This window comes from Puma concolor, chromosome A1 (assembly GCF_028749965.1).
Source record: "Puma concolor isolate L17-30 chromosome A1, mPumCon1.1.hap2, whole genome shotgun sequence".
Lineage (NCBI taxonomy): Eukaryota > Metazoa > Chordata > Mammalia > Carnivora > Felidae > Puma > Puma concolor.
Window position 1 is genome coordinate 159,869,675 of NC_141667.1, and position 27,729 is coordinate 159,897,403.

Below are 27,729 nucleotides of genomic sequence, written 5' to 3' on the forward strand. Positions count from 1 at the left end.
GGCAGAGAGCGAGGGAGACACAGAATCGGAAGCAGGCTCCAGGCTCTGAGCCGTCACCCCAGAGCCCGACGTGGGGCTCGAACTCACAGACCGCGAGATCGTGACCTGAGCTGAAGTAGGATGCTTAACCGACTGAGCCACCCAGGCGCCCCTGTGCATGGTTTTTAAAAGCATTTCTCTAGTGACTAATGATTTTGACCAGCTTTGATGTGCTTATTTGCCACCCATCCATTCATCCTTTTTTTTTTTTTAACGTTTATTTATTACTGAAAGACAGAGAGTCAGAGCATGAGCAGGGGAGGGGCAGAGGAAGAGGGAGACACAGAGTCCGAAGCAGGCTCCAGGCTCTGAGCTGTCAGCACCGAGCCCGACGCGGGGCTCGAACTCACAGACTGTGAGATCATGACCTGAGCCAAAGTCGGACGCTCAACCGACCGAGCCACCCAGGCACCCTGCAACATTCCTTCTTAACAGAGGAACTGTTTTGTTTTCTCTGAAATACTGATAAATTTGCACGTTTCGTGCTTTGCTGGCCCCACGAATTCTTCTGTGAGCGTAATCCGCCATCATCTGAGTTATCGTGACTGTGGTTCCCTTTTCCCTGACAAGTCCATTTAACCACTGACTCATTATTTAGATGAGCTACTCATTCAATAATGTGCCACCAAGGCACAGTGCTGGAAAATAAGAATAACGTTACAAACTAAGATGCGGTGTTTTGTTTGTTTTTTTGGAGAGAGAGAGGGAGGGAGAGAGAGAAAGAGAGGGAGAGAGGGAGAGAGTCCTAAGCAGTCTCCATACTCATCAGAGAGCCCAACGTGGACACGGGGCTCAATTTCATGACCCTGAGATTGTGACCTGAGCTGAAATCAAGAGCTGGGCCCTCAACTGATGGAGCCACCCAGGTGCCCCTAAGATGCAGTGTTTTACACTTTTGCTGTTCCCGTGACACAAAATGAGCCAATTCTCCATCAAACCCCTGTGACATCACATCTCCTGTGGTGCACCTTTGAAACTTTGGCCTCTACTGGAGTTTCTCTGATTTACGTGTCTGCTTTTATCTGGTTTGATTTATAGAAATGTGCTTGACACATAAGACGCGCCCAACCGCTACAACCTATGTGTCCCCAAAATATGAGAAGCCTTAATCTTGTCTTTGTAGTCATAAAGGATATGGAGTCATAGATGCAAAGATATTCCTTAGAGGGACTCCTAAAAACGTGGACGTGACAGACAACCGTCTCCATGTTATTATTATTATTATTATTATTATGTAATTCAGTTAATCTTAGCCATTTTATAAAGCAACCAGTCCAAGAACCAAAACCCCAAAGGTTTAGGAAAATTGGAGGCTGGCATTGTAGACGTGCCCAGAAGGACAATGCCCGGCCTACAGCGATCACACCCAGGGGTGCTAACCAGCGTCCAAATAAATCTTTGGAAGGACAACAGTAGAAACCATTATAATTTGTCACAACCTTGTGACATCAAACTTGAGAGCTGAGGACACTCACGTTCAGAAAGATAAGTAACTCAGATTTCAAAGGACCTCAAGTCTGGCTCCAAGTCCCTTGTCCATTCATTACCATGCTGCCTGCGAGGCCACAGAATGAGAGGGACCGGGCGTGGGCTTGTCCACGGACACGCCATTTAGTCTCCTGTCGCCGAGGCCAGTTCTACTCTTGGGAGCAGCTCTGGGTGTGCCACCCCTCCCCCTAGGAAGGAGAGCAGGAAACACTGAGAGCCCTAAGGGAATCCCTCCATTTGCTCAGCACTGTGAGAGGTTCTCCACGGTGCCAAAGTCAACGAGGTTGGAACTCAGTAATTCCAGAGTAACTCCTACACGTGGTCGGAACTCAGTAATTACTCACTGGCTGGGTGTCGTTTCACCTCTTTGCAGGGACACAATGGCAGAGTTTGCAACAGGAACAGTCTGTTCAGCATCGCGCTGGGGGTGAGTGAGCTGAGCTGGGTACTGGGGGGTCCCCAATAACTAGCATGTCCTGCCTTGCAATGGTCCTCTGCACTTGTGGGGATGGGGGCGGGTCTCTAGGGTGGAAGGTGACGTCCTGGGATGACTGTGTCTGGAGAAGGCAGCCAGCAGGCCCTGAGGGACTCGGCCTTGCTGGGTGGGTGTGATGTCTCCGACCCGGGAAGGATCTAGAAGATCCTGCAGTGAGGTGTGGGTGCCCAGCTCCCTGTTTCCACCCGGGGCCTCAAGGCCCAGAGCTCATGCGCGCACGCGCGCGCACACACACACAAACACACACGGACGCGCGCTCAGGCCTGTGCACCTGCCGACAAACACAGACCAGGGGGTTGGAATCATCACAGTCCTGGTCTCCGAGCAGAAATGATCCTCCAGGGTAGGCCTGCTGGATCCAGGTGTCCTGACGGAGCAGTTCCGGTAAGAACTGAATGCCGACGACAGACTCAGGGTCACCTTCTCTGAAGGACTTCAAAGGTCAAGGATTATGTCGCCCAGTCTGGGGCGAGGGAAATAGTTCCCCTGAAGGGAAGAAAATGGATCAGACTGTCAAGATCCTTTCTTGCCCTGCGATTCTGTGGTTTCGGCACCACTTGGCATAAGGAAGGTTCGACTCTGAATGCACTTTGGCAAATTGAAAAGTCCAGGTGGCCTTTGCCGGGTCTTAAACGTGATCTGTTTGCACATGTGGTTGGAGGTACTTCAGATTATAGAAAATACAGCTTGTCTGGGCTCTTAGAAACCACGGCTTCGGGGTATAGTCAGCGCAGTGGAAAGTTCCAGGTCATCCAGGAGGCACCGAAGGTAAATGTAACACTTGAGCGCCCTCGAAACGGGTCCTGCCAAGTCCACTCTGGGATGCGAGGCAGAGTTCCGGGCACTGATGGAAACAGACCAGACAGACAGTTCTCGGCCTAGAAATAAGAAACCTTCAAGGGCAAGACTGCCTTCTGTAACGCCACGAAGATCGGAGTAGAGTGGACAGACCGACTGTTGTCCCAGGACCTCAGGATTTGGGGACATTCTTCTAGTTTGGAAGAGGCACATTTACTACTTTTCCGAGGAGGCCTTAGCTTTTCACAGTAGGCACATCCGTGAAGCCACTTATCCTATAATTAGCAGCAGGGGAATTTAAAAGGCTTGAATAAGTGAATTGGTGGTTGACACACAAAATGCCGTGAAGGAAGAGGGGACTTTTAACCATCTGACATTGGCAGTGAGGACAAGGGCACGGCCCACAGAGTATCCCCGCGCCTTAACCCCGGGGAAGGTGGCCCCGGGCTGGCGGGTGCAGTGCTGCACGGTGACCTAGGAGCCGGCCGCAGAGCTGGCCTCCACCAGTGAGGGCGCTGTGTGTATTTATGGCCCTTGAGGTCCTCGTCCAAGGACCGTTTCAAGTTATGGGTTTTGTGCCAAACACATGACTGTCACACATCACCTATGTTATCTCACAAGGCCAAATTAGGGGTAAAGGAACCTTTTCTTGGCCCCGTGAAGCGCTCAAGGATGCCTCCTACTCGGCCTCTGAATATTTATGACTCACAGAACATCTCTCCCCTAAGTGCCTTTTGAATCATATTTAATCAGTATTCATTTATTTATTCATAGCAAACTCTTATTGAATGGCAAAGTATCGATATTGGGTTATAGGTATTAATAAAACGTGGCCTCTGCCCTCCAGGAGCTCACAGTCAAGGGATAAATCACAGGAGTGGTGGGGGAGGGGCGCTGTGTGCAAAGGCCACTCCTGGGCACCCGAGACCCCTTCCACAAGCTGACAGAAGCAGGAGCCACGGGAGGAGACACAATCAACCCGTTTCATAGAACAGGGGGCCCCAAGAAAAGAGAGTTTTCCAAGCGGCCGTGGCCCCATGTGGGGCGAGCTCGGGTCGGACGAGAAGTGAGCACAGGCTTCCAGCCTGGCTGCTGGGAGTGCACGGTGGCCTAGATGCCAGCAGAGAGGCTATCTGGAAGGATGGGAGCAGGATGGGAGCTGGGGAGTCTCCCAAACACCGACACCTCCGTTTCAAAGCCCGTCGGTGAGGCTTGGGCCTTGGAGGGAGTGCCCAGTTCAGCGATTCAACAGCTTCCTGGATAAGGACATTTGTAGTGTCCCGTGTGCTCATCACAACCTTACCAGGTACACACACAGGCCAGCTATTTTTATCCCCAGTTTCCATGGGGACGGTCCACCATAAACAAAGAGTGCCAAGTTAAAAAAAAAAAAAAAAAAAGCTTGCTGGCTCTCATTTTAGTTACATTTTGTATTTGTCTGGTTAAATATCAATGATCTACCCAAACATGTCAGGATGCCATGGTCAGGAGTTTGAGATTTGCTTCATGGCATCATGGAGGGGGGTGGGTAGTGAGTCTCTGAGCGGGGGACGCTCTGGGCCAGGGCCGTGGAGGGAGGTGTGAGTTCTACAAGGGGTCTGGGGAGCGGGGGGGCATCTAGGGACACTGAACAGCAGGTGCATGTGGACAAGGAGCGTGCAAGTTCTTCTTCAGTGACAGGAGTCAGAGGTCACAGAGAAGAAGGGTGACCACGGGTCAGGTGAGTGCAACGCCCCCGAAGAAGAAAAGAGCAGCTGGAGCCTGAGAGCCTGAGGTCGGCTGGGGACGGGGTCCTTGGGGATGGGGGTGGGGCCGGGCGTCTTTCTGCTGCCCCGGGGGCTGAGGCTTTGAACGCATATCAGCATCACGTGGGGACATTTTAAAATCACCCTGCCCGGGCCCAAGCCCCGGAGGTCCTGACGGGGTTGGAGGGAACCCTTCAGGCCAGGGCCGAGAAGCAGGGGGCAAGGTGCTGGCCGGGACCTTGTCGGGGGTCGCTGTGAGGATCGTGTATGTGCACCCAGCGGGCACACCAGGACCTGGCTTTCTCTCCGTCTCTCGCGCCTCTGTCTCCATTATTGCAACGTCTTTTCTTCCATCTCCCGCATATTCTACGAGAAATGTCCTTGATGTCAATGTTGCGACCTGTGAGATCATTGCAAAAGAAAACCATTTTTTTAAACCATCATTTTATTTATTTTGCCAAAATTGCACTTTTGAGTCTATTGTTGGCAGAGACCGCAGCATCGTTTTGAAGCATTATCGCAGAGTCAACAGTGGCATTACGGAAACCTGATCTAAAACACTCTTCCTATCCTGCTTTGGTATTGATTTACTATCAGAAGACCACTTTCCGTTCATCTCAGCCAGATGGTAAGAGGAACGTGAGGTGGGTCGGATGCACATTTCCTGACAAGGTATTTCTCGTCCAACCTGAAGGGACAGACAACCTTTTCCTTTTGCCCGACACACCTTGTCGCATTTTTTTATGGAGGGAAAAGAGCATGAAACTGTGTTAAGAGACGGTAGGATTCTAAAGGATAAAAATAAATCCAAAGGACACATTTTGCCTATTTATGTGTTTCCTTCATTTTGTCCAGTTTTATAATTGATAAATGACCCTGTGTGAGTTCGAGGCGTACAATGGGTTGAGGTGATAGATGTCCATTTGAAATGTTCACCGCCTTACGGTCACTTAGCACATCGGCCACCTCGCACAGCTACCTTTTTTGTGTATGTGTGTATGGCAATAACATTTAAGACCTGCTGTCTCAGCGAAGTTCAAGTACTCAGTACAGTGTGTTAACTGTAACCGCCTTGTTGCACATTAGATCTCCAGAACTTAGTCACCTCATAACTGAAAGTTTCCATCCCCTGGCCATCTCCCCGCTTCCCTCAGCCCCCGCCCCCCTGCAGACACTCATCCGCTCTCTGTTTCTACGAGTTTGGCTTTCTTGGGTTCCACAAACAAGTGACATCATGCACTATTTCTCTCCTCCGTCCGACTTCTTTCACTTAGCATGACTTTCAGGTTCATTCATGCGTTTGCAAATGGCAGGGTTTCCTTCTTTCTCGTGGCTGAATCATATTCCTCTGTGAGTGTGCAGAGCACGTCATCTTTGTCCTTCGTCCTTCGATGGGGACTTAGGTTGTTTCCACGTCTTGACTGCTGTGAATAACGCTGCAGTGAATGAGAGCAGAGATCTCTTTGAGAGAGTGGTTTCGTTTCCGCTGGACGTACACCCAGCAGTGGGATTGCTGGATCCCATTAGACTTTTGCTTTGAAGATTTTGAGGACCCTGCACACTGGTTCCCACGGCGGCTGCACCAGTTTGCACTCCCACCAACCGTGCACGAGGGTCCCTTTCCTCTACATCCTCGCCAGCACTTGTCTCTTGTGTTTTTTATAACAGTCATTCAGTAGACGTGAGGTGGTATCTCCTCGGGCTTTGGGTTTGCATTTCCCTGACGATGAGCGGCGTTGAGCACCTTTTCGTGCGTCTTTGGCATCTGGACATCTCTTGTGGAGACGTATCTACTCGAGACCTTTGCCCACTTTCGAATCGGATGCTGACGCTTACCCCTTGCTAGTGAGCCACGTGAGTTCTCTACACTTTGGATGTTCACTGGTTATGCTGGGCTCACGAAACCCTCCCTTGTCTGCTGTTTTCTAGAGACAATTTTGTGATTCTTCTTCAAATGCGTGCTAAAGTTTTTCGGCGAAAGTATCTGGGTCTGGATGTTTCTGTTTTGGTAACCTCGGCAAGATGGATTCTTAAAAAAAGGTTATATACCTATTCAGCCCATGTAGTCCGTTTCAGCCGAATTTCGGTAGTTTGTGCTTTTCGAGGAGCTGGTCCCCTTCTCCCAAGTTTCCCTATGTAGGAGTGTAAGCTGCTCACAGCAAAATCCTTGTTTATCCCTTGACGGCCACCGGATCTGCAGCTGGGGCTTTTATTAGGTTTATACCTCATATTGGTGATTTGTGAATCCTGACGATCTTTCTCAGCCTTTCTAGAAATTTACCAATTTTGTTGACGTTTTTGGAAGAACTAACCCGCTTTGCACTTCTTCGATTTTCCTGACGTTTCTTCTGTTCTCAGTTGTATCGATTTCTGCTTTTCTCATTATTATTTTCTTCATTTTCTTGCTTTGTATTTACTTCGGCCTTATTTTTCTAGTTTTTTCAACTGGGAACTTACAGCATCGATCTGAAACTGTCCCTCTTCTCCGATGTAAGCACTTGGCACGAGACGTTTCCCTGTCAGCGCTTTTCTGGCCGCATCCCACAGATGCTGATAAGCACAGGTTCCTCTTCATACAGCTTCACGTCTCTCCAAAATTTCCTTTCCAACTTCCTCTTTGGCTCATGGGTTACTTACAGGTGTGGCGTCTAGTTTCCACACGGTGGGGACTTTTCTGTTCTCTGTTACTGATTTCCAGTTTGATTCCGTTATGGTCAGAGAACACGCTTTCAATTCTGTGGGACCTATGATCTGGGTTATTGGTTACCTCGGTGACTGAGACACTGCTGAGGGCGGGGCTCTGAAAACATTCGTGTGGTTCCGTCGGTTGCGGGTTTTCTGTCGTTCTCAGGTATCCTTACCGACTTTCCATCTGGTAGAGCGTCTGTGTCACGGGGGAGGACGTCCCCGACTACAATTTTGGGTTTGGCCAGCTATGTTTTTAGCTCTGTCAGTTTTTGCTTCATATACTGTGAAACTCTGTTTCCTGGGGTCTGCGTTTTAGGATTATATACATTCTTGGTTGATTGATTCTTGTGTCACGAGGTGACGCCCCTTCCTGTCCTTAGTGATTTCTTCATTCTGTAGTCTACTTTATCTGCTGTTAACAGGCCTCTTTAAAATTAATGTTTGCATGATATATCAGTTTCCCTTCTGTTCTTTCCATCTACCTGTTAATTACATTTGACTTGAGCATCTTACAGACAGCATATAATGAACTGGGTTTTTATTTACTCTGATAATCTCTGCATTTAATTCAATTTTAATACTCTGTATACAGGCCGCTTACATTTAAAGTCATTGTTGATGCATTAGGGCTTTGCTTTGCCATTTTATCATTTGGGTCTGCCTCTTCTGTTTCTTGTTCCTTTGTTTCTCTTTTCTTAGTTGGGTCACTTGAATATTTTTTAGAAACGAATTGTATTTTTAACATTTAAAAAATGTTTATTTTTTGGAGAGAGAGAGAGAAAGAGAGAGAGAGAGCGAGCAGGGGAGGGGCAGAAAGAGAGGGAGACAGAGAATTCAAAGCAGGCTTTGTGCTGACAGCACAGAGCCCGATGCAGGGCTTGAACTCGTGAACGGTGAGATCATGGCCTGAGCCAAAGTCAGAAGCTCAAGGAACTGAGGCACCCAGGCGCCTCTGTTTTTAACATTTTTTACTGTGTCACTTTGTATGGTTTTCTTAGTGCTTGTTCTAGCGGTTACAGTATTCATACATATGGATACAATGCACATGCGCATGTGGATACAGTGTTACAGTGTAGGCATGGCTACAGTAAGCACGTACTTGGACACACGCACATTTTCTCTGGTACTGACAGCAGTTCTAGGACTTCAACTCAGGTGCTGAAATCTTGCCTCCGTTTAGATTCTTTTCCCATCTCCGTTAAGAAATTTTGATGCAGGGACACCTGGGTGACTCAGCCGGTTAAGCGTCCAACTCCTGATTTTGGCTCGGGTCATGATCCCAGGGTGGTGGGATCAAGCCCCGAGTCAGGCTCCGTGTAGAAGTCTCTACGGAATTTGGAAGCAAGGTTTCCGGGACCTTGAGGAGCCAGCTGCCGTGAAGAGAAGGTCATTTACTGCCGTCTAGTAAAACCTCAGTCATGAGACCCTGCAGGTGCGTAGCAGGGGCCACATGCTTGGAGGATGATTGCCGACATATATTTGGGGGGTAGAGATCAAGGAGGTTTCCAAAGGGATTTTTAGATGTTAGAGAAGATTCATGGGATCCTGGGGGGTTGGGACAATGTCAAGCTAAGGTTGCCTTTAACCCTCAGCAAAGTGTCATCATCGAGGCAGCTGAGCTACCCAGGAGAAGGTCCCTCTGTCCAGTCGTAAGGAAATTTAATTTTTTTCTTCTGCTTTTGTTCTCCACATCAAATACGATTGTCTTAAGTCTTTTATTTACATGTGTTGAATTCCACCATTAGACGGTGTTACAATTTTTGCTTTAGCCATCAAAAATTAAAGAACTCTATGGAGTAAGGGATAGTTTATTATATTTACCCCGGTTATTACCATTACTATTATCATCCTGCTTTTCATACTGAAATTCTGTCTTCTTTGGTCATTTTCTTTTCATTTGGAGAGTTTCCTTCAGCCATTCCTTAAGACTGGGTCTGCTGCTGCTAATTTCCCTGAGTTTTCCTTTATCTGAGAATGTTTTTATTTCCCCTTCATTCTTGAAGGATAGTTTTGCCAGGTATAAAGTATTAAATAACAAACATTCAACCGAGTACATTTGAGATCTAACTGGCTTTATTAAATGTTTCATGAATCGTCAGCAGCCCATCTAGTTCTGGGAAATTGTACAAATGGAAGGTTTTTATGGAAGGAGGGTAGGGCAGGGAAGTTATTAGCAAAAGGAAAGGATAATTCCAGGCACGGTCTGTTTCTAGGGCGAAGAAGGCACACGGGTGACCTCATCTTCCCTTGAGGGGACAGAGAGGCCCAGGTGGCCAGTGCCCATCAGAAAATTCCTGACCAAGGCTCCACTCTGGGGAGGTTGGAAGTGCAGTCACATTAGGTATTGAGCCCTGGTTTGGGGATTTGGCCTAAGTGGCGCCATTTTGGATCTGTGGTTTTCTCTGTAACAATTGTGGTTGAGAGTTTGCTCTCTCCTGGCCCTTCCTTCCTCTTGGCCTCCATGGTTTCAGACAGGACATCGATTGTCCCTCACATCGGGTTTTTTTGTAATAGGTTACGCATCATTTCTCCTTTGTCTTTTGTTTGAAGAGGTTTTATTTTTATGTGTCTTGGTGTGGACTTTTTTTTTTAAGTTTATCCTGATTAGCGTTCACTTAGATTCTTTTTTTTTTTTTTTTTTTAGTTTTTGATCTGTTACCTTTATTTTTTTAACTTTGCCTTCCAAGTTTAACGTTTTAAAAATTATTTTATCTTTTTTAATGTTTATTTATTTTTGAGAGAGAGCAAGCACGAGCAGGAGAGGGGCAGAGAGGGGGAACAGAGGATCTCAAGCAGGCCCCATGCTGACGGCAGAGCACCTGATGTGGGGCTCAAGCTCACGAACTGTGAGGTCATGATCTGAGCCAAAGTCAGACGCTTAACCGACTGAGCCACGCAGGCACCCCCTCTTTATTTTCTGCAGTCTCTTTTCTCTCTGTCGCTCAGGTGGGGGACATGATCTTGATCCGTCCTCAAGTTCACTGACACGGTGCCACCACTGAGCTCCGCCAACCTTCTTTCACTTCTGTTGTTATATTTTTCAATCCTGTAATTCCTACTTGGTCCTTTTTTGTCACTTCTCTCTTTGTCAAGGTTTTCTGTGTTTTCATTTGTTTCAATCTTCCGTAATTGCTTCCGGAAGCATTTTTATTATGGTTGCTTTACAAACCTTGCCAGACAATTTTACTGTCGGATTGATTTTGGTGCTCACGTGAGTCTGTTAGCTGGGACCAAGGATTGGAACCAAGGGCCTGTGAGGAAGCCCCCAGGACATTCCGAACTTACCTTCAGCTCATTATAACACTAAGATCTCCTCCTACCGGAGGAGTTTTCCACCAGTTTTTGAAATACGATGTGTGTGCCAGCATACAGACAAGCTCCCCACCCCCACCTCGGACGCTGAATGCAAACCTTCTGTACAAACCCCACGGGGAGACAGCGCTTTGAGAGCCTCCTTACTCGTAACAAATAATGAAAAGTTCTTGGCTTCTGGGGCACATGGGTGGCTCAGTTGGTTGAGCGTCTGACTCTTGATTTCAGCCCAGGTCATGATCTCACAGTTCATGGGATCCAGTCCCTTGTTGGGCTCTGTGCTGACAGCAAGGAGCCTGCCTGAGATTCTCCGTTTACCTCTCTCTGCCCCTCCCCTGTTTGCTCTCTACCTCTCTCAAAAAATAAATAAACTTAAAAATAAATGTTCTTTGCATTTAGGGGCACCTGGGTGGTTCCGTCGGTTAAACATCCAACTTTGGCTCAGGTCATGATCTCACGTTTCGTGAGTTCGAGCCTCGTGTCAGGCTCTGTGCTGACAGCTCGGAGCCTGGAGCCTGTTTGGATTCTGTGTCCCCCCCCTCTCTGCCCCTCCTCTGCTCATGTTCTGTCTCTCTCTGTCTCTCAAAAATAAGTAAACATTAAAAAAAATTTTTTTAAAGGATTATTCACCATGACTAAGTGGGATTTATCCCTGGGCTGCAGGGCTGGTTCAATACCCACAAGTCAATCAGTGTGATGCATTGTGTCAATAAAAGGACAAGAATCACATGATCTTCTCAATACGTTCTCTCCCTTTTTAAAACTCACGCTGTATTTTCCCTGCTTCCTGTCATGACAAGTGACTTCCACGTGTATTCTGTGCATTTTCCATATTCTGTAAGGAGATTCTCGATCCCATTCAAGCCTCCCATTCGCTCTGTTTGGCTCAGCGTGTGGGGCCCGCCCACTTTTGCCAGCTGTCATTCCAACGCCAGTTTAGTCCGGGGGCTCTCTCAATGCGGCTGAGGTCTGCTCCTCATTCAGCAAGGTTCAAAATCTTAGTAAATGAAAACTCGGTATGGACATGAACTTCATACCCCGTGTGTGCGGGTGGAACGCACCAAGACTCAGTCAAAGTGGTGACCGGCCTCACAGTGGTCCTTCCTGCGGCCAGGAGGAGAAAGGGCCAGAGGGCTGGCCAGCCCGACCTAATGCCGGCTGGCGGCCGTTTGCAGGTGTGAGGTCTCTGTGCCCGCTGGGTTAGGATGTGTCTGTCCATCTCAATCATGTTCTCTGGGATCTGAGAGGTGTTTGTTCAGTGGCCAGAGCTGGATTCAGAGTTAGGGTCTCCCCTGTGAAGCCGGAATGTTCTCTCCCGGAAGGAAAATGCATAGCAACAGAATCCTAATTAATGCACTGATTCCTTAATGTGACACATGTACGACGTGGTTACAGCACGTTTATGTCAGATGTGCCACCTTAGCGGTGACTCACACTCCAAGGGGACAGTGACACCCCAGAGAGCGGTTTCTGCATCGCATAGACAGAACTATGCGGGCAGGCCTTGGCTCGTGGATTACTACTACTGAAGTAATTGTATATATTTAGACCTTCTGCTACTTTTCAATTTATCTCTGTTTAATCCATGAAACAATACAATATTCACACACCTGTAATGCTGAACTAGGCTTCCTCTTCAGATAGATTCAGGGTAATGAAATGAGTCTCCCTGCAGCCTTTTGTGTAATCCGGAAAAAAGAAATCAAACTTAGAAACCCACTAGTAGACATTCTGTAACCACTTTTATGCCATGGTTTGCAAAGGCTCACCAAGTACCTGCATTTTTAAACATTGACTTATTGAAGCCTTTCAAAACCTTGCAGAGGAAGTGCATGTGCTCCTTCTGTTTTAAGGCGGAGAAGCCTGGAGGTGGGAGAGCGAGCCTGCCCAGAGCCACGGGGCAGTGGGAGGTTTGAGCACAGGCTTTCCGGAGAAATCCGCCGCACACTTGGCTGCGTCCTCCTCTCTCTTCTCCATCACGAGCGGATCGGCCTTGCGAGCCTTCTGAAAACGAGACGGGTTGTCGTGACAGCAGCTTTTCTCAGTGAGGCAAAGACTGAGGGCCAGGGCGGGGGCCAGCGGTACACCTGCGGCGACACCAGGGGTTCAGCGCACCTGCCCGTCCCTGTCTCCGCTGCAGTTCGGCGCTCTGGCCGGCAGAGGGCAGCACGAGGCCGGCTCCGGGCCGCCCCTGGCCTGCTCTCCCGGGTCACCTGCGGCAGTGCATCTGGGGCCCAGCGGGGCAGGTGTCCGGGCGCCAGGAAGTCGTGCGGGGCCCAGCGCCGGCAGCAGGCAGCACGGGGAGCCCTTTCCTCTCCCTCCCCGTCGCCGGCCTTTACGGAGGGAGGTGAGGTCGTTCTGAACCGCTTCTTCCATCTGGCTACACTCGTCACTGTGGGAGTGAGTGTTTCTGCGCTGAACGCCGTCTTCAGAAGCTCTTCTGGCCAGAATCCCAGGTGGTTTCCTGAGGTGACGGATCACCAGGAGGGAAGGTGTGGCCGCTCAGTAGGTGAAGTGCCCACTCTGGACTGCGGCTCGGGTCATGATCTTACGGTTGGTGGGTTCCAGCCCCGTGTGGGGCAGTGACATCTCGGAGCCTGCTTGGGATTCTGTCTCTCCCTCTCTCTCTGCCCCTCCCCTGCACGTGCTCTCTCTCTCTCAAAAATAAACAAAACTTTGAAATTAATAAATAATAATAATAAAGAATTACAAAGAAACTGACATTTCCATGCAACACACCAGAGACTTCGGGGAGGGAAACAGGGCCCCTTTGGGAAGCAAAAGAAATGTTATTTTCCAAAAGACAGCTTTGAGACATGTTAAAAGATTTTAGGAGACGATTTTATATTAGGTTCTTTGTCTCCTAGTTTTTAAGTAGTGCTAAAATAAGAAGTATGAATGCATTTTATAGAGCATTATTATTCAAATAAGGATTAAAAATTTTTTTTAATGTTTATTTTTGAGACAGAGACAGAGCGTGAGCAGGGGAGGGTCAGAGAGAGAGGGAGACACAGAATCCAAAGCAGCTCCAGGCTCTGAGCTGTCAGCACAGAGCCCGACAACGGGCTCAAACTCAGGCACTGTGAGATCATGACCTGAGCTGAAGTCAGACGCTCAACCGACTGAGCCACCCAGGTGCCCCTAACCTTTTAAAAATTTTTTAATGTTTATTTTTTTTTTTTTTGAGAGACAGAGAGGGGGAGAGAGAGAGAGAGAGAGAGAGAGAGAGAGGGAGACAGAACATGAGCGGGGGAGGGGCAGAGAGAGAGGGAGACACAGAATCCAAAGCAGGCTCCAGGCTCTGAGCTGTCAGCACAGAGCCTGATTCGGGGCTCGAACTCACAGACCATGAGATCATGACCTGAGCCAACGTCGGACGCTCAACCGACTGAGCCACCCAGGCGCCCCTCAAATAAGGATTTTAAAGTTAAATTCAAGTTGGTCACTTAAATTCCTATTACAAAGGTATGATTGGTTCGTGAGCTACAGCATGAAGACCATCGGCTTGTAAGACTCCTGAGTTCGAGCCTCTGGCTGTTTACCGCTGTGTGAACTCAGGGAAGGCACACAACTTCTTGGAGCCTCAGTCTCCTTATTTCTAAGGGGGATCATAGTTCCTGCGTCGGGGAGGTTTGCCGAGGAAAAGGCTCATCGATAACTTTTCGTTGTGACAGAAATATAGCTGCACAATGTTTATGAGTTTCGTTAGTGTAGTGTTTTATCCTGTGCTGCGCACGGTGACCAGGAAGCCACAGTCTAGGGTATTTCCGTGCCTTTCCACAGTCACACAGACGGCCGACGGCAGAGCTGGGATCCACATCTCTGTTCCCCCGGCTCCCAAGCCCATCCCTTCGTCCCCCGGCTCCCAAGCCCGTCCCTTTGTCCCCTGGCTCCCAAGCCCGTCCCTTCCTACCTCACGGTACTGCCCCGTCGCCTTTGTGAAGAGTCATGTGGAAGCAGGAAGACTGCAGTCGTCCCTAAATCATACTAACTCTTAATAGGATTGGCTAAATGAGAAATTCAGCTTCAAGGAAACGTTTTTGGAAAAGACTTAGGGCAATTGTTCAATCCAAATTCGTGGCTTTACAACTGGGCTTCACCAGTGATTTGGGTCCAAAGTTGTTTTAAAACGGGCTTAATGTTGTTCATATGTAATCAAGAAAAAGTTGAAAACAAAATGGATGTCCAAGAATATGAAGAGGGAAGTTAGTGACATAAATTGGATACACCCATCAGGACAGGGTATTATGCAGACTATAATAGGCTGTAGCCTATCTGGTGATGTAGATTCTACACATGGAACGGAAGAAATAGAATGCTGAAAGGGATAGGAGGTCACAGAAGAGCGTGTGCAGATCCAGGTGTGTGTTCCCACGCACACACAGAGAAGGCCGGGCGCGTGGATACTAAACCACCAGCGGTGGCCACCCCTGTGGGTGCAGTTATGCCCGACTGTTACCCTTTAGGTGGTTTTTAGGGGCTTCTCAATTTTTCAAGGTACATTTGTTATCTTGGGAACAGAAAAAGCTAATTATTTTTTATTATTTAAGTACACATGATATACAGTAATAGTTTCAGGTGCACAACCATCCTGCACTTTATACAATGCTCGCCACAGGAGGTGCGGTGACCATCTGGCTCCTTACGACATCATTATGATATTATCGACTACGTTCCCTGCCCCCCAGGCGTCCCTTGACTTGCTTGTCATGGAAGTTTAATTGGAAGTTTGTACCCATGAGTCCTCTTCACCCCCCCCCCGCTTGTCCCTCACCTGTCTTCCCTCTGCATCTGCCATTTTTTTTCTCTGTACTTAGGAGTCTTTCTGGTTTTTGTTTGTTCATTGGTTTTGTCTTTTAGGTTCCACATATAACTGAGATCATATTTATCTTTTCTCTGACTTATTTCACTCAACACAATACCCTCTAGCTCTATCCATGTTATCACAACGGCAAGATCTCATCCTTTTTTAAGGCCTAGTAATATCCCATTGTACATATAGCACACCTTCTTTAGCCATCCGTCTATCCATGGACAACTGGGCTGCTTCCATATCTTGGCCTTTATAAATAATGTATGTATCTTCTCGAATTAGTGTTTTTGCATTCTTTGGGTAAACACCAGTAATGGAGTCCTGGGTCACATGATAATTTTATTTTTAACTTTTTGAAGACCCTGCACACTGATCTCCACAGTGGCTTCAGCAGTTTGCAGGAGAGTCCCTTTTTCTCCACATCCTTGTCAACTCATTATCTCTAGTCTTTCGATCTTAGCCATTCTGACCGGTGTGAGGTGGCATCTCATTGTGGTTTGATTTGCATTTCCCTGATGATGAGTGATGGGGAACATGTTTTCATGTGTGTGCTGGCCATCTGGATGTCTTCTCTGGAGAAGTGTCTATTTAGGTTCTCTGCCCATTTTTCAATCAGATTATTTGTTTTGTTGTTGTTGTTTGGCTTTTTGGGGGGTATTGGGTTGTATAAGTTCTTTATATATTTTGGATACTAACCCTTTATTGGATATGTCATTTGCAAATATCTTCTCCCATCCATAGGCTGTCTTTTCATTTTGTTGATGGTTTCCTTCACTGTGCAAATGCTTCCTATTTTGGTCTAGTCCCAATAGCTTATTTTTGCCTTTAATTTAATTAGTTAATTAATTAAGTGAATTTAAAATTAATTTTTAGAGAGTCGTGTGTATAAAATATTGCCAATAAAATAAAAATATACGGAGACAGTTTCCCAGACTAAAAAGAAAAGTTAGGAATGTAGGAAGACTGAACTGAAACAAAAGGTCTTAGTGCCCATCGTGGGGTGGGGGGCTGGGGGGAGGGTAGCACCCATCACTGAGGGGCGGGAGGGCCTAACAAGGTTCCACGGGAATTAGAGCAGAGCATTGGAATTGGACTGGGTTTTTTTTTCTCACAGGAAGGTGGTAAATCCTATTTGTTTGTCACTAAAAGGCTTTCTGGAATTCTGGAAATAGAGCTCAAGCAGTGGGCTGTTTACCTGGAAATGTGCTGTGGGACCCCAGGGGGAAGCACTCACCTGAACAGAGAAGGTAGCCAGTTTTCCGGCTGAAATCTCTTGGGATGTCGTCCTGGAACCACGTGAACGCGCGAATGCTGTGCCAGCCGAGCCGACCTCCCGTCTCCTCCTCCTCACCCGCTTCCTTCTCCCTTCCTGCTGTTTGCATGGCCTTGACCCCATTCTGTAAACCAAAGATAAAAAAGTTAAGTGTGATCAAGTTGTGGATGTCATTAGCATTTAGGATTGTTACGTTGAATTCTCCATAGCTTCTGAATTTTAAGAACAAAGCAAAACAAATATGCCAAATATAGAGAATTAGGAATTAAATGTGGGGAATAAGCTTAGGAACAAGGCATGAAGAATTACAAAGCCACAGGATGAACACACCCATGTTTGGGTAAACGGGGCAAAGGCCCCCCAAGTGTAGGACAAAGGTATAGGGATAGGGAATCTCAGGATGAAAGCATCCAAGATGAGGTAAGCAAGGTTAGGTATTCAGGGTGGAAATGCCCCCCAACTTAGTACCATAGCAGGAAGCTGTTTTCACAGGAGGGAAGGACCATGAGAGGTAAATAGGTAAATAGGGCTACAGACTGCAGCTGGGCCAAGCTGCCCTGAGCGGAGCTAAGTAGCAGAAGAAGGGTGCCTTGTTGACCCTGAGGTAGCTTGCCCTGTCTTGTCCCCTAGGTCACTTCAGGTAAACAGAGGTGCCGCCTCACATCTGCTGCAAACAACCTTCTGCCCACTTTGTTTTGTACTGACCCAAACCCCTAGCACCGCATAACTTCAAAACCGCTTTCCCTCACACCCATGAGCTAATGTTCAAGATTTCATTGTCTCTTTGTGCACGTCCATCAAGCTTGTGAGCCTTCTGATCCTAATAAAAACGGAGCAAAGACCCTTGCTTGGGGCTCGTCTCCTCCCGGACATTAGCCTCTCTCACGTGTTTAATCCTGCATCCGCTGTCTTGCTGGACGAGACAGAACTCCAGACCCAGAGTCTATGACAATTAAATAAAATTGTCGGGAGAGAACAAAGACCCGGTTCTAGACGGAGCCAACGCTGGCGCACCCCACTTTTAACACGGGGACAATGACACAGCAGTCCTCGGGTTCCTGGTGACGGGGGAGCCGCAGAAGGACAGTGAGGCGAGGTCACATCTCGTGGCACACGATCATTGGCCGCTTTTAACTGGGTCAGAAATTAATAAGCGACTGCAGTTTTGTTTTTCAGGTTAGAAAGAGGCGGGAGCAGTTGGGCGACTCGAGCTGGCCAGCAGGAGAGCGGCCACACCACCCTGTCCTCGGCCCGGCCGTCTTCCCGCGCTGACCGCGGTGCCGCTGTACCGAGGGCGCACACACAGCGACACTCGGCACGCAGCTCTGATGCGGTCCTCTCACGTCTGTGTCACACGCCCAGTGTTAAATGCTAGCGAGGAACCGTGCAAGGAGTTGTTTGTGCAAACTGAAGTGTGTAAAACCCAGGACGGGACTTTTCCTGGCTTTCATTCTGTGTGCTGTACCTTCCCGCCAGACTGCTAAGAACACATCCAAACTAATTGTGTGTTGTCAACAACAGCAGCGCCTCTGACGGCGGTCGGTGGCCTGTTAGCTGTTGCATGAGGCACAACGAGTAGAAAATGTGGCAAAGAACGAACGCCCTTCTCCTCTCGGCAGAGATGGACCGGGTTCCCCACCGCCAGGGGAATTGATGACGGATATTTACAGAAGTAAATGAACCATCCCGTGAGTCGGGGGCTTCAAAGCCATCACCGAGCTCACAGCTCTGTGGTTCGAAGCGCCTGTGAGGCCTCAGCCGACCGTGGCCGCTCCTCCAAGAGCCCGAAGCTAAAGGTTTTGTGGCCGAAAGAGGCTGCCCGGCTGCTTTACGAACTCGGGGGAAGCATTTGTTTGAGCAAAAGGGGAGTAAGCACTGCAATCATCCAGGAAACCAATTAACTCCTTTTTTCAGCTGCCTTATCAGATTTCCCCCGTGCGGCTTTCCTCACATTCCTCAGGACTAACGGGCTGGAGACTTGGAGTGGGTATCACAGCGGCTTTGAGGCAGAGGCGCCCTTGCAGCAGCCGTCTCCGGGCCTTCGACGTGGCCTTGAACCCTGGGTCTGGCTGGGGCCTTGGGCAGGTGATCTGTAAGTTCACGTGGCAGCCTCCGGTTCCGCTTCTGCAGAGAGTGATGACCCAACTGCCCTGTGTGATGTGGGGGCCGGGGGGCTCAGCCTGCGGGTACCCACGCAGACACGCGGACCAGCGTCCCGCCAGGTAGCAGTGACATCTGAGGTGGCTGCAGTGGCCTTGTGGAAGTGTGTGACCCCACCAGTTGGAGGACACGCCGTTCCCCGTGGACGGGCCCCACGGGGCCCGGGAGTCGTGGATCTGGACAGACGGCCTGGGTCCTAGCAGCTCAGCACCCTTGCTGGGCCCCTGGAGCCCCGAGCTGGAGACTGAACCATGGTCAGGGGGAGCCGGGCTGGGCAAGAGCTTTAATGAAGCTTAGAAGCCCCAAAAGGAAAGGACATTCGCACCCGCTTCATCTGCCTGGGGACCGGTCAGGAGGGCCACACCCACTGTCACCTTCAGCCTGAAAGGTGCTGTCCGGTCCTTAACCTTTGAGGTTTAATCTTCCAAGTCCATCAGCCCTGGCCCCTGCTGACCCGAGACCTCGACATTCCAGGTGTGATTCACCTGCCGGGAGACGCAGCCTTGTCCCCATCCCCCTCCCCGCGAAGCTCCAGGATCCTTTCGGAGTTCCTCAGCCTCCAAAGTAACTGACACACCTACCCCGCCACACACATCAGGCACCAGAGCCGCAACATTCCACCGGCTTATGAGTAAAGAAGTTCGTGGTAAGAGAACCATTAAATGCGGGTTGTGAGGAACAGGGGAATTCTGTGCTCAAGCAGACGTTACGTCACTGTCACGAAAAGCCACTTATATTCCCTTTTTCGTAGTGCTTTAAAATTATTTTAAAACACGTTTGGAATAAAAAAAACAACATTCCAGTTGACCACCACCCTAAAACATTTAATATGCTTCGAAAACTGTAAGCATAGACCCAAGTGATAAAAGAACATAAGCAGAAACAACTGTGGCAAGGAGGGAGTGGGGGCTCCCGCTGACGTGGAGACGGGCAAACCGCGTCTTCAGTCCTGCTGGTGTTTATGGCACAGCCTGTCAAACGTCAACCTTTGAAAGTCAACTCCAGCTTTGAAAAGGCGTAAGCATGCCAGGGCTGGATGGGCACGTGGGACTTCCTCTACGATCCACTCAATGTTTTTATGAATCTAAAATGGTAGTAAAAAACATGAAGTCTACGTGTTAATTTTTGAAAACGATGCGGGAATGTCAAAGGGAGACAGGCTGTGGAGGGTCGAAGCTGGAACAGTGTGAGCAAGAAAACAAGTCACGTAGTGTCGGATTGTAACCCAAAGTACAACGTGAATATCCCTGAGTACCTACAGAGTGAAGTCCATTATTAAGCAAAGAGGGGAGGATAAACACATCTTGCATGGAGAGCAGGTTCATACTTACCTAGATACTTCATACGTGGGGATGCAGAGCCTAGCTCTCCGTGCCTTTAGCATGTGGGGGCTGCACAGCCTGGAAAGGGAGAGAAAACGCGTGGCTTGACCAACACTGGCTCAGGCAGGTGATCAAGGTCGAGAACAACAGAGAAGTCGCACTTCTCCTCCATTAATGACCAGCCCTTAATGTAAGAGTCTTGGCAGAACTGTGTGTCCAACTTACATCATAGTTTACAACTTGAAGTTCGGAGTCTGGTCCTCAGTTTTGCTACGTTGCCAGCGCAATAATAAGATGTTCCTCGGGGCACCTGGCTGGCTTAGGCGGTAGAGCAGGTGACTCTTGGTGTCGGGGTTGTGGGTTCACGCTCCGTGTTGGGTGTAGAGATTATTTAAAAATAAGTAAGTAAAACAAATCTTAAAAAAAAATAAGAGATTCCTCTGAAGGCTGCTGTTGGAGCACTCTGGTTCCGTGACTGCACCTTAAGGTATACCCAAGCTTTCCAAATATACTCCAGTCCAGTCCACCCACACTGCGGTCTTGGTGGCTGTCCTTGCTGCCCTGACATCTGACTACGGCAGCTACTTAATTCCCCAGGGTCTTGCTATCAGCTGGTGCTGATAAAAGCTCAGGTTGGTGCCTCCACACGTGATGGGTTCCACCTTCAAAAGGATCCTAACATATCTGAGCTCAGACATGAGCAGCTCTATCCTGGAACCCCAGCTGAGGATCTCGGCCCTGCGATCATCCCTTACTAGCAAGGACTGGAGAGCAGGGGCCAGTCTGCAAGACAGAAGCCACGCCAGCAATGCAGGGGCCTTAATACAGGGAACTGGTCACGCAGGCGGTTGCAGCAGGAGGTGAGGAACTCGGATTAGCAAGTGCAGAAAGTGGCTACTTGGCATAGGGCTGAAGAGACGGCGAGAAGAGCTGATTTACCATATGCCATGTTCTGGAATCTTCCCGTGGGGGTGAGATCTGGGAGGAGAGCTGCACAGGGGAGATTGGGACCATGAAAGAAGGGGCAGGCTGGTAGCAGGTGCAGCTGTAGAGGACGTTTGGCTGCTGGCATGGAGAAGGCGAGGGCCGGGTGCCACAGGGTGATCGCTGCCGTCGTCTCCTTCTGACCTCCACTTCTCTACCAGTGACTCCTTTGGCTGAACCTAGCAGGGGGGCCAGCTGTCCCGGGGGCTTGCATTGCAGTGTTGTCCAGATGTAGGGCAGATCAGGGCAGGGCAGGGCAGACAGGGAAAGGCAGGCCCGTCCTCCACGTGGCCACACTCAAACCCTCCAGGCAAACACCGGGCACACTAGTGCTCTCTGCTGTGTGACAAACCATCCCCAAACGTAAGGGCTGAGAACGATGAGCATTTTATCTGCTAACAATTCCACAATCTGGGTGGATTCTGTTTGCTTTGCACATAGTCTCTGCATTTAGCTGGCTCGACACCAGGGGACCGGGTTCAGCTGGGACACTGGGGTAGCCGGCTGCCCTTATTGCCTGGGGTCTCAGGGTTCTTCCCTTTCCATGTGGCCTACACCTGTGTTCTGTCCTGCAGAGTGGCTGGTCTTCTGACACGGTGGCTCCAGGCTCCCAGGAGTGCAAAGAGGTGCTTGCCAGGCCTTCTGGAGGCTGAGGCTGGGAGCAGGCCCTCACTCCTCCTACCAAGAAAAGCAAACCAGCGGGTCTGTCCAGAGCTGAGGGGAGGGGACTACAAACAGGTGACAATTCTGGGAGGCAAGAAATGTGAACAGGGCCCATGGTTGGTTCCTACACCATAGCATCGGGGACCTGCCTTTAAGGAGTCTAACGTCAGGGCTTAAACACTAAAAGTAGAATTTTTCCGGTTACAAAATCTTGCCAAAAAGATACTTGTGCCAAAAAGTATTTTTTGCCAGCCAAGTTCCCCAGATGGGTTAGGTCGCTTCTCCCTGTCCCGTCCTTAGTGGCGCCTGAGGCACCCGCGGCCTCTTGGTCACATCCAGTGTTTGAGGAAGTCCTGCCCAGGTCGACGCAAAGCTCCCATGTTGGACCCAGCCTGAAGCTCATGGGTTTTCCTCATCCCTGCACAGCCAGGCATCACCAGCCTGAGGCGCCCGAGGGAGACGGTGACATTTGTTCTTCCCTCTTCCTTCACCTCCCTGCTGATTCTAACTCCCTGGATTGGAGTCAGGGCAGAAGGGTCAGGACAAAGGTCAGGCATCTCTTGGTTAGCTCCGCTAACCCTCCGGCACACCCTCTGTCAGGTTGGCCCCGAGTGGCCATCTCCGCACGGGCATCTGAGACCAGTTGTCTGTGAGGCACACACGTGGCTTTCCTTGTGGGTTCCACGCAGGAGGTCTTGACTCTGCAGGGTCCTGGCAGGTCCTGATGTCCCTGAAATAGTCTCGGGACTCCAGAGCGCCCTCCTTCTCCATGGTCAGCTGATCAGCAGGGGGTGGACCTTTAGGGTGGGAGTGAACATGGCCGGAGAGTTAGCATGTCTGCTGGGCCACGTCCTATCAGTCCTGATGCAGCATCTGCCTCCCGTTTTCCGTGGCTTTCTTTAAAATGTGGGGTCCTCGGTTTTGTATCTGAGTTGCCACTTGGTGGGATATCCCTGCCGCATGCCTACCACACTGCATTTTAGTTGCTGTGTTTCCATCTTCGTATTGGAAGAGCCAAGGCACCTTCAGGTAAATTTCAGCAATGGGCGTTGAAAGGACACGCTGGCACCGTGTCCACTCTTCTGGGCCACGCACTGTGCAGTCTCCTTCCCTCACTGTGCCTCGCACGGTCTTGGTGTTGTATGATGTTGTTGTCACGACTGCGATGGGGGCTCTGTTACCTCAGAAACCCCGCATGCATAGCGGATCGCTGGGAGGGAGGACACTGGCGCCACCCACCACATCTGACGTCTGACGCTGCAGCTCTGTTCTGGGCGTGAGGTGCTGGCCTTGCAGTCGCCTCTCTCAGACACCTGCTTGACGATTGTCCCAGGGCTCTTCTGGTTTTCCTGTTCCTAGAATTCACGTGGTGCAAGGTGGGTATTAAATGCATGGTCTGCCAAGTAGGTCCCTTTAGGGTCCGGCCCTCCTTCGGGACACCTCATTCAGGTGCCATCCTCAGTGGGAAGCCTCAGGGGGTCCCGTTTGTAAGGCCTGCTGTCTTCCTCCACCCTGAAAAGGAAGGGGTGGAATTTTCTCTTGCGCTCAGCTCACTTGATTGTTGTTAGGTGCCTGGTTTTCTTCGGTATAGTGCAGCCCATCTGGGGATATAAGCTCTTTTCATCTTAATTCCAGATTCTCAGGAAGGAAATAGGTTGGTCCGCAGTGGAGTAAGTGTTGCCTGTGTCTAACTGGCTGCAGTCACGGGAACCGCAAAGCTCCTGGCCGCCAGCATCTCACATCTTTGACCAGTTGGTGTGTGGATTGGCTCATTTGTTCTCAGGTGGGGCATTTCTCAGTGCCTGCAGCCTCCCCCCTGCACTTGTGTGCAGGTGTGTATAACAGAGTTTCAAATGCCTTGTGATGGCCCGCTGATCTGCCTTGTTCTCTTCGGGCCCTTCCCCCCTCAGTCTTCATAGGCCTGACTTAGTCTTCAGATGACTAGTTACTCTGGACGTGTGGGGAGGGGAGCCTGGGGTTAGGGATGGTGAATAGTCACATGCTATCTATGAAAACCTAGAAAGTGTACCGGGTGTCAATGTCAACCAAGTGTCAAAACCCATAAAATCTTGTACTCCTTTAAGCAGACTTCTTCCACCAAAAGTTAGCTTGAGCCAATGATGTTTTAAAAAAAAAAGTCTACGGGGGCGCCTAGAGGGCTCAGTCGGTTAAGCGTCTGACTGTCTCAGGTCATGATCTCACAGTTCATGGGTTCGAGCCCCGTGTTGGGCTCTGTGATCACAGCTCACAGCCTGGAGCCTGTTCGGAGTCTGTGTCTCCCTCTCTCTCTGCCCCTCCCTTGCTCGCACTCGTTTTCTGTCTCTCAAGAATAAATAAACATTAAAACTTTCTTAAAATTATGGATTATAAAGATGTTATTGAGCACAGAGCAAATCAGTGGCCTTCCTGACCTCAGGGGTGTTGGGGGACCTGGGCCACAGGACCCCGTGTCGGGGACCGTGCGGTCTGAGCAGCTGGAGCAGCTGGAGCAGCTGGTGCCGGAACCCTTCACGCGCGGTAGCTGCGGTCCGGGGACCGCGCGCCACGGAGCGGGGAACTCTGAGGCCGGCGCACCAGCGCCCCGAGCGGCCGGAAGAAGCGGGGCATTGTGGGAAGGGCCCGCGGTTTCGGCGGGTTCCGTTAAAATGGCGGCTTGGTCGCCGGCGGTGCCCGAGAGGCCGTAGCCCGTCGGGGACGACCGGAGCCTGCGTGGCGTGGGGCGTGGGGCGTGGGGCGGGCGAGAGCCGGGGGGCTCTGCGGGGCCCCCGCGGGCGGTCCCAGGCGAGGATGGCGACCCCGGACCAGAAGTCGCCGAACGTCCTGCTGCAGAACCTGTGCTGCCGGATCCTGGGCAGGAGCGAAGGTAGCGGGGCTGGGTCGGCGGCTCGGGGCCGAGGCGCGTTCCGGAGGCCGCCCGTCAGCCTGGGATCCGGAGGCCTCGCATGGGCGGCGGGATTGGGGAGGGGCGCGTCCCCGGGGCGGGGCGGCCTGCGGAGGGCTTGCAGCCCCGGGGGCGGAGGCAGGGAGGCCGGACCCCGGCGGGGCTGAGTCACCGCTCCGGGCGCAGCGGGCCCGGGGGGCGAAGCCGGGCACGGCGGCTCGCGAGCGCGTCCACCTTGTTCAAAGTCACCGGGGAGGCAGGGCAGCGGTGGCCTGGGCCGGGTGGCCGGGAGCTGGCGAGCAGCAGCGTGTTCTCTGCCCCCCCGGGAAGGTCGAGCGGTCGGAGTGTGCTGCGAAGCGGGGGTGCGTGACTGTTACCTCCCTGGTTTTCTTCCAAGGGCTGAGGTTGGACTTGGTACGAAGCTGTCCTGGAGAGGCCGCCCTGCGGATGCCGATACCCAAGCCCAGCCCTGCGGGGTGTGGAGCCATTGCGGCCGCGGTGTTTTACGATTTGACATGGCTTGCCCTCTTGGTGTTTGTTTTGGCGGGACGCGAAGGGGATGCGTGGAGTCCACCCTGGAGGGATTTTCTGGGTAACTGAAGACACGGGGTTGCTTATGCCTTCAGCGCCGTGCGGTGGACGAGAAATCGTGCAGTTTTTGCTGGAAGACTTTACACAAAATTACTTTGAAAATATAATGACCAAATTTTAACTTTTCGCGATTCATGACAATTAGGTACATACTTGAGTTGATGTTCTATGATAGCTGTAGGGGTAAAAGCTGGATTTTTTTTTTTTTTTCCCGTCAGCCTATTCAATGACACCAACCTCACACAGTTCTTGGGACATTTTATAAAGTTTAAGTCTGTCCCTTTGGGCTCCCCAACCCTAGGCACTATGCTGGGTGCTTGTGTGATGCGGAGATGCACAGACAGTCATTCCACTGGTAGATGTACATTCTAGGGGAGGAGTTGTGGTAAAATAGGTAATTGTAGGTTAGGGATAAATGCTGAAACGGAGATAGAGCGGGGTGCTGGGATTTTGAGGGAAGAAGTGAGGGAAAGCCTCTGCGGAGATGGTTCGATGGACTGGAGTGAGGGTGGGGGGGCCCAGGAGCACCTGGAGAGGGTTCCCCAGAGAGAGGACAGGTGCACAGGTTGCGAGCCTGGCTTGTTGTTTTCAGGTTTTGTCTCCAGCTTTCCTGTACGTGCACCTCAAGCACCCCGAGTTACCTTTCTGATTCCATGTTCCTGATCCTAGGAAAAGCCAGAGGGCTGAGATTGCTGGTTACCACGCACTCACTCTAACGCCAGCGGCCTCACTGTGCTGGCGGGTCCTCGGTTTTCCTTCCAGGATAACCCACACAGTTGTCCGTTCCCCCCATGCTCATACCTGGACTTTGAAGGCCACTCATTGTGAGGTAGCATGATGTTTCTCGATAAAAAAAAAAAAAATTCTTTTTTAAAATTTGAGGCTCCTTTTGATTGTTTCACCCTTCAAGGAGATTAAAGCACTTATCTTCAGCAGAGTTCTGCCTCCTCCTGTCTCTATTTAGAACCGTGTTTAAATATGAGAGTAAATATGTTCTGTGCGAGATCCTGAGGGGATCCTCTCTGAACCAAATGGATCATAAAATCCATCAAAGATGATTCCGTTAGCTCTGTTCTGGACCGCGAGGATTGCTAAACCATTATATTCGTAATTCCAAATACATGCTATTTACTGAAGAATTTATAAGTATTTAATAGCTTGCCTTGTTCTGATTTGTTCTACCTTACTGAACAAAAGCAATATTAATTGCTTCCTTTACAGTGTTTGACATTTAAAAAAATCTTTTCGTTAGTGGGTATTTTATCTGGTAACTAAGTAGAGCATTTGATTAATTCTTTTTCTAAGGTCATGTTATAAACAATTGGCCTTGTATTATTATAATATTGCTTTTCCAAGACTATGATATTGAGGAATAATTGATACCTGTTACTTTTATTTTATAATTTTTTTTAATGTTTATTTCTGAAGGAGAGAGAGAGAGACAGAGCGTGAGTGGGAGAAGGACAGAGAGAGAGAGAGAGAGACACACACACACACACACACACACACACACACACACACACACACAGAATCTGAAGCAGGCTCCAGGCTCTGAGCTGTCAGCACAGAGCCCTACGCGGGGCTGGAACTCACAAACTGCGAGATCATGACCTGAGCCCAAGTTAGATGCTTAACTGACTGAGCCACCCAGGCGCCCCCTGGTGCCTGATATGTTTATAAAGTTAATATAATCATTATTTCTCACCTTTTCCAGCCTTCGAATTTGCTTGAAACACACACATACTGCCAGCCAGTGTGTTCTGGATGTTTCAGAAGCAACCTTCCTTTTCATACTTTGTAATCCTTTTCCTAACTAGAAGATAACAAGCACAGTGGGTTTTATTAGGTGAGTATTTGAACACAAATGCTCAGGGGTGGCTCCAGTACACTGTGCACTGAGGTGAGATGACTATCTTCTGCTGTGACAGTGCTGTGAGTGTGCTCCGAGCCATGGCGCAGGCGGACGGGGTGCCGTCCTGGTGACTCGTGGGCCTCACGCGGTATTGCTGTTGGTGTCATGATTTTCCGAAGTGGTGAAGAGCCCTTGATGAAGTTCCAGATGAATAAATTATGGTCTTCCTTGATTATATACTTGGGAAAATCAATGTATATTAAATATATGTTAAAAGTTACATTAAGTGTATGTTGAAATGTGCACTAAATGTCTACTGACATAGAAATTCCAGTGTTTTAGGCTTCATTGGAAAGTTGTGCTTAGTGGGCTTACTGTTATTTTAAAATGATCTAAAATTTAAAAATGATCTCGGTTTAAATTCCCAATCCAGTAAATATTGATATAACCTACACGAATAAGTAAATCCTCTTAGGGATCCTCAATCATCAGCATGGAAGGGGGCTCTGAGACTGAAAAGTCTGAGAGCCCCAAGTCTAGAGCAGCATGTCTTGTTTCTGTTTTGGAGCATAGCCTTGCATTCCGTGGGAGCTGCGCGTGGAGCGTGGCCACACGAGAACCTGG

At 49.8% G+C, this 27,729-nt stretch overlaps 1 protein-coding gene and 1 long non-coding RNA gene across 6 annotated transcripts in view; one reads left to right on the forward strand and one right to left on the reverse strand.

Moving 5' to 3' along the window:
* On the reverse strand, positions 1 to 17,707 carry LOC147584602 (uncharacterized). Its single transcript, XR_015251710.1, has 3 exons — positions 17,539 to 17,707; positions 16,614 to 16,776; positions 1 to 4,966 (listed from the first exon to the last, which is right to left on the reverse strand). It is a non-coding gene; the product is annotated as an uncharacterized LOC147584602 (long non-coding RNA).
* A 6,681-nt stretch (positions 17,708 to 24,388) lies between these two features.
* Positions 24,389 to 27,729, forward strand: part of TUBGCP3 (tubulin gamma complex component 3) — a 76,780-nt gene continuing 73,439 nt past the window's right edge. For 3 of the 5 annotated variants that reach the window (XM_086708294.1, XM_086708303.1, XM_086708301.1), the window contains exon 1: positions 24,390 to 24,644. In XM_086708294.1, the coding sequence (XP_086564420.1) occupies positions 24,569 to 24,644 (76 nt within the window). In that variant the 5' untranslated portion in view covers positions 24,390 to 24,568. Of the gene's footprint in view, positions 24,645 to 27,729 lie in introns of all 5 variants that reach the window. The other 2 variants (XM_086708317.1, XM_086708312.1) reach the window with 1 other exon arrangement.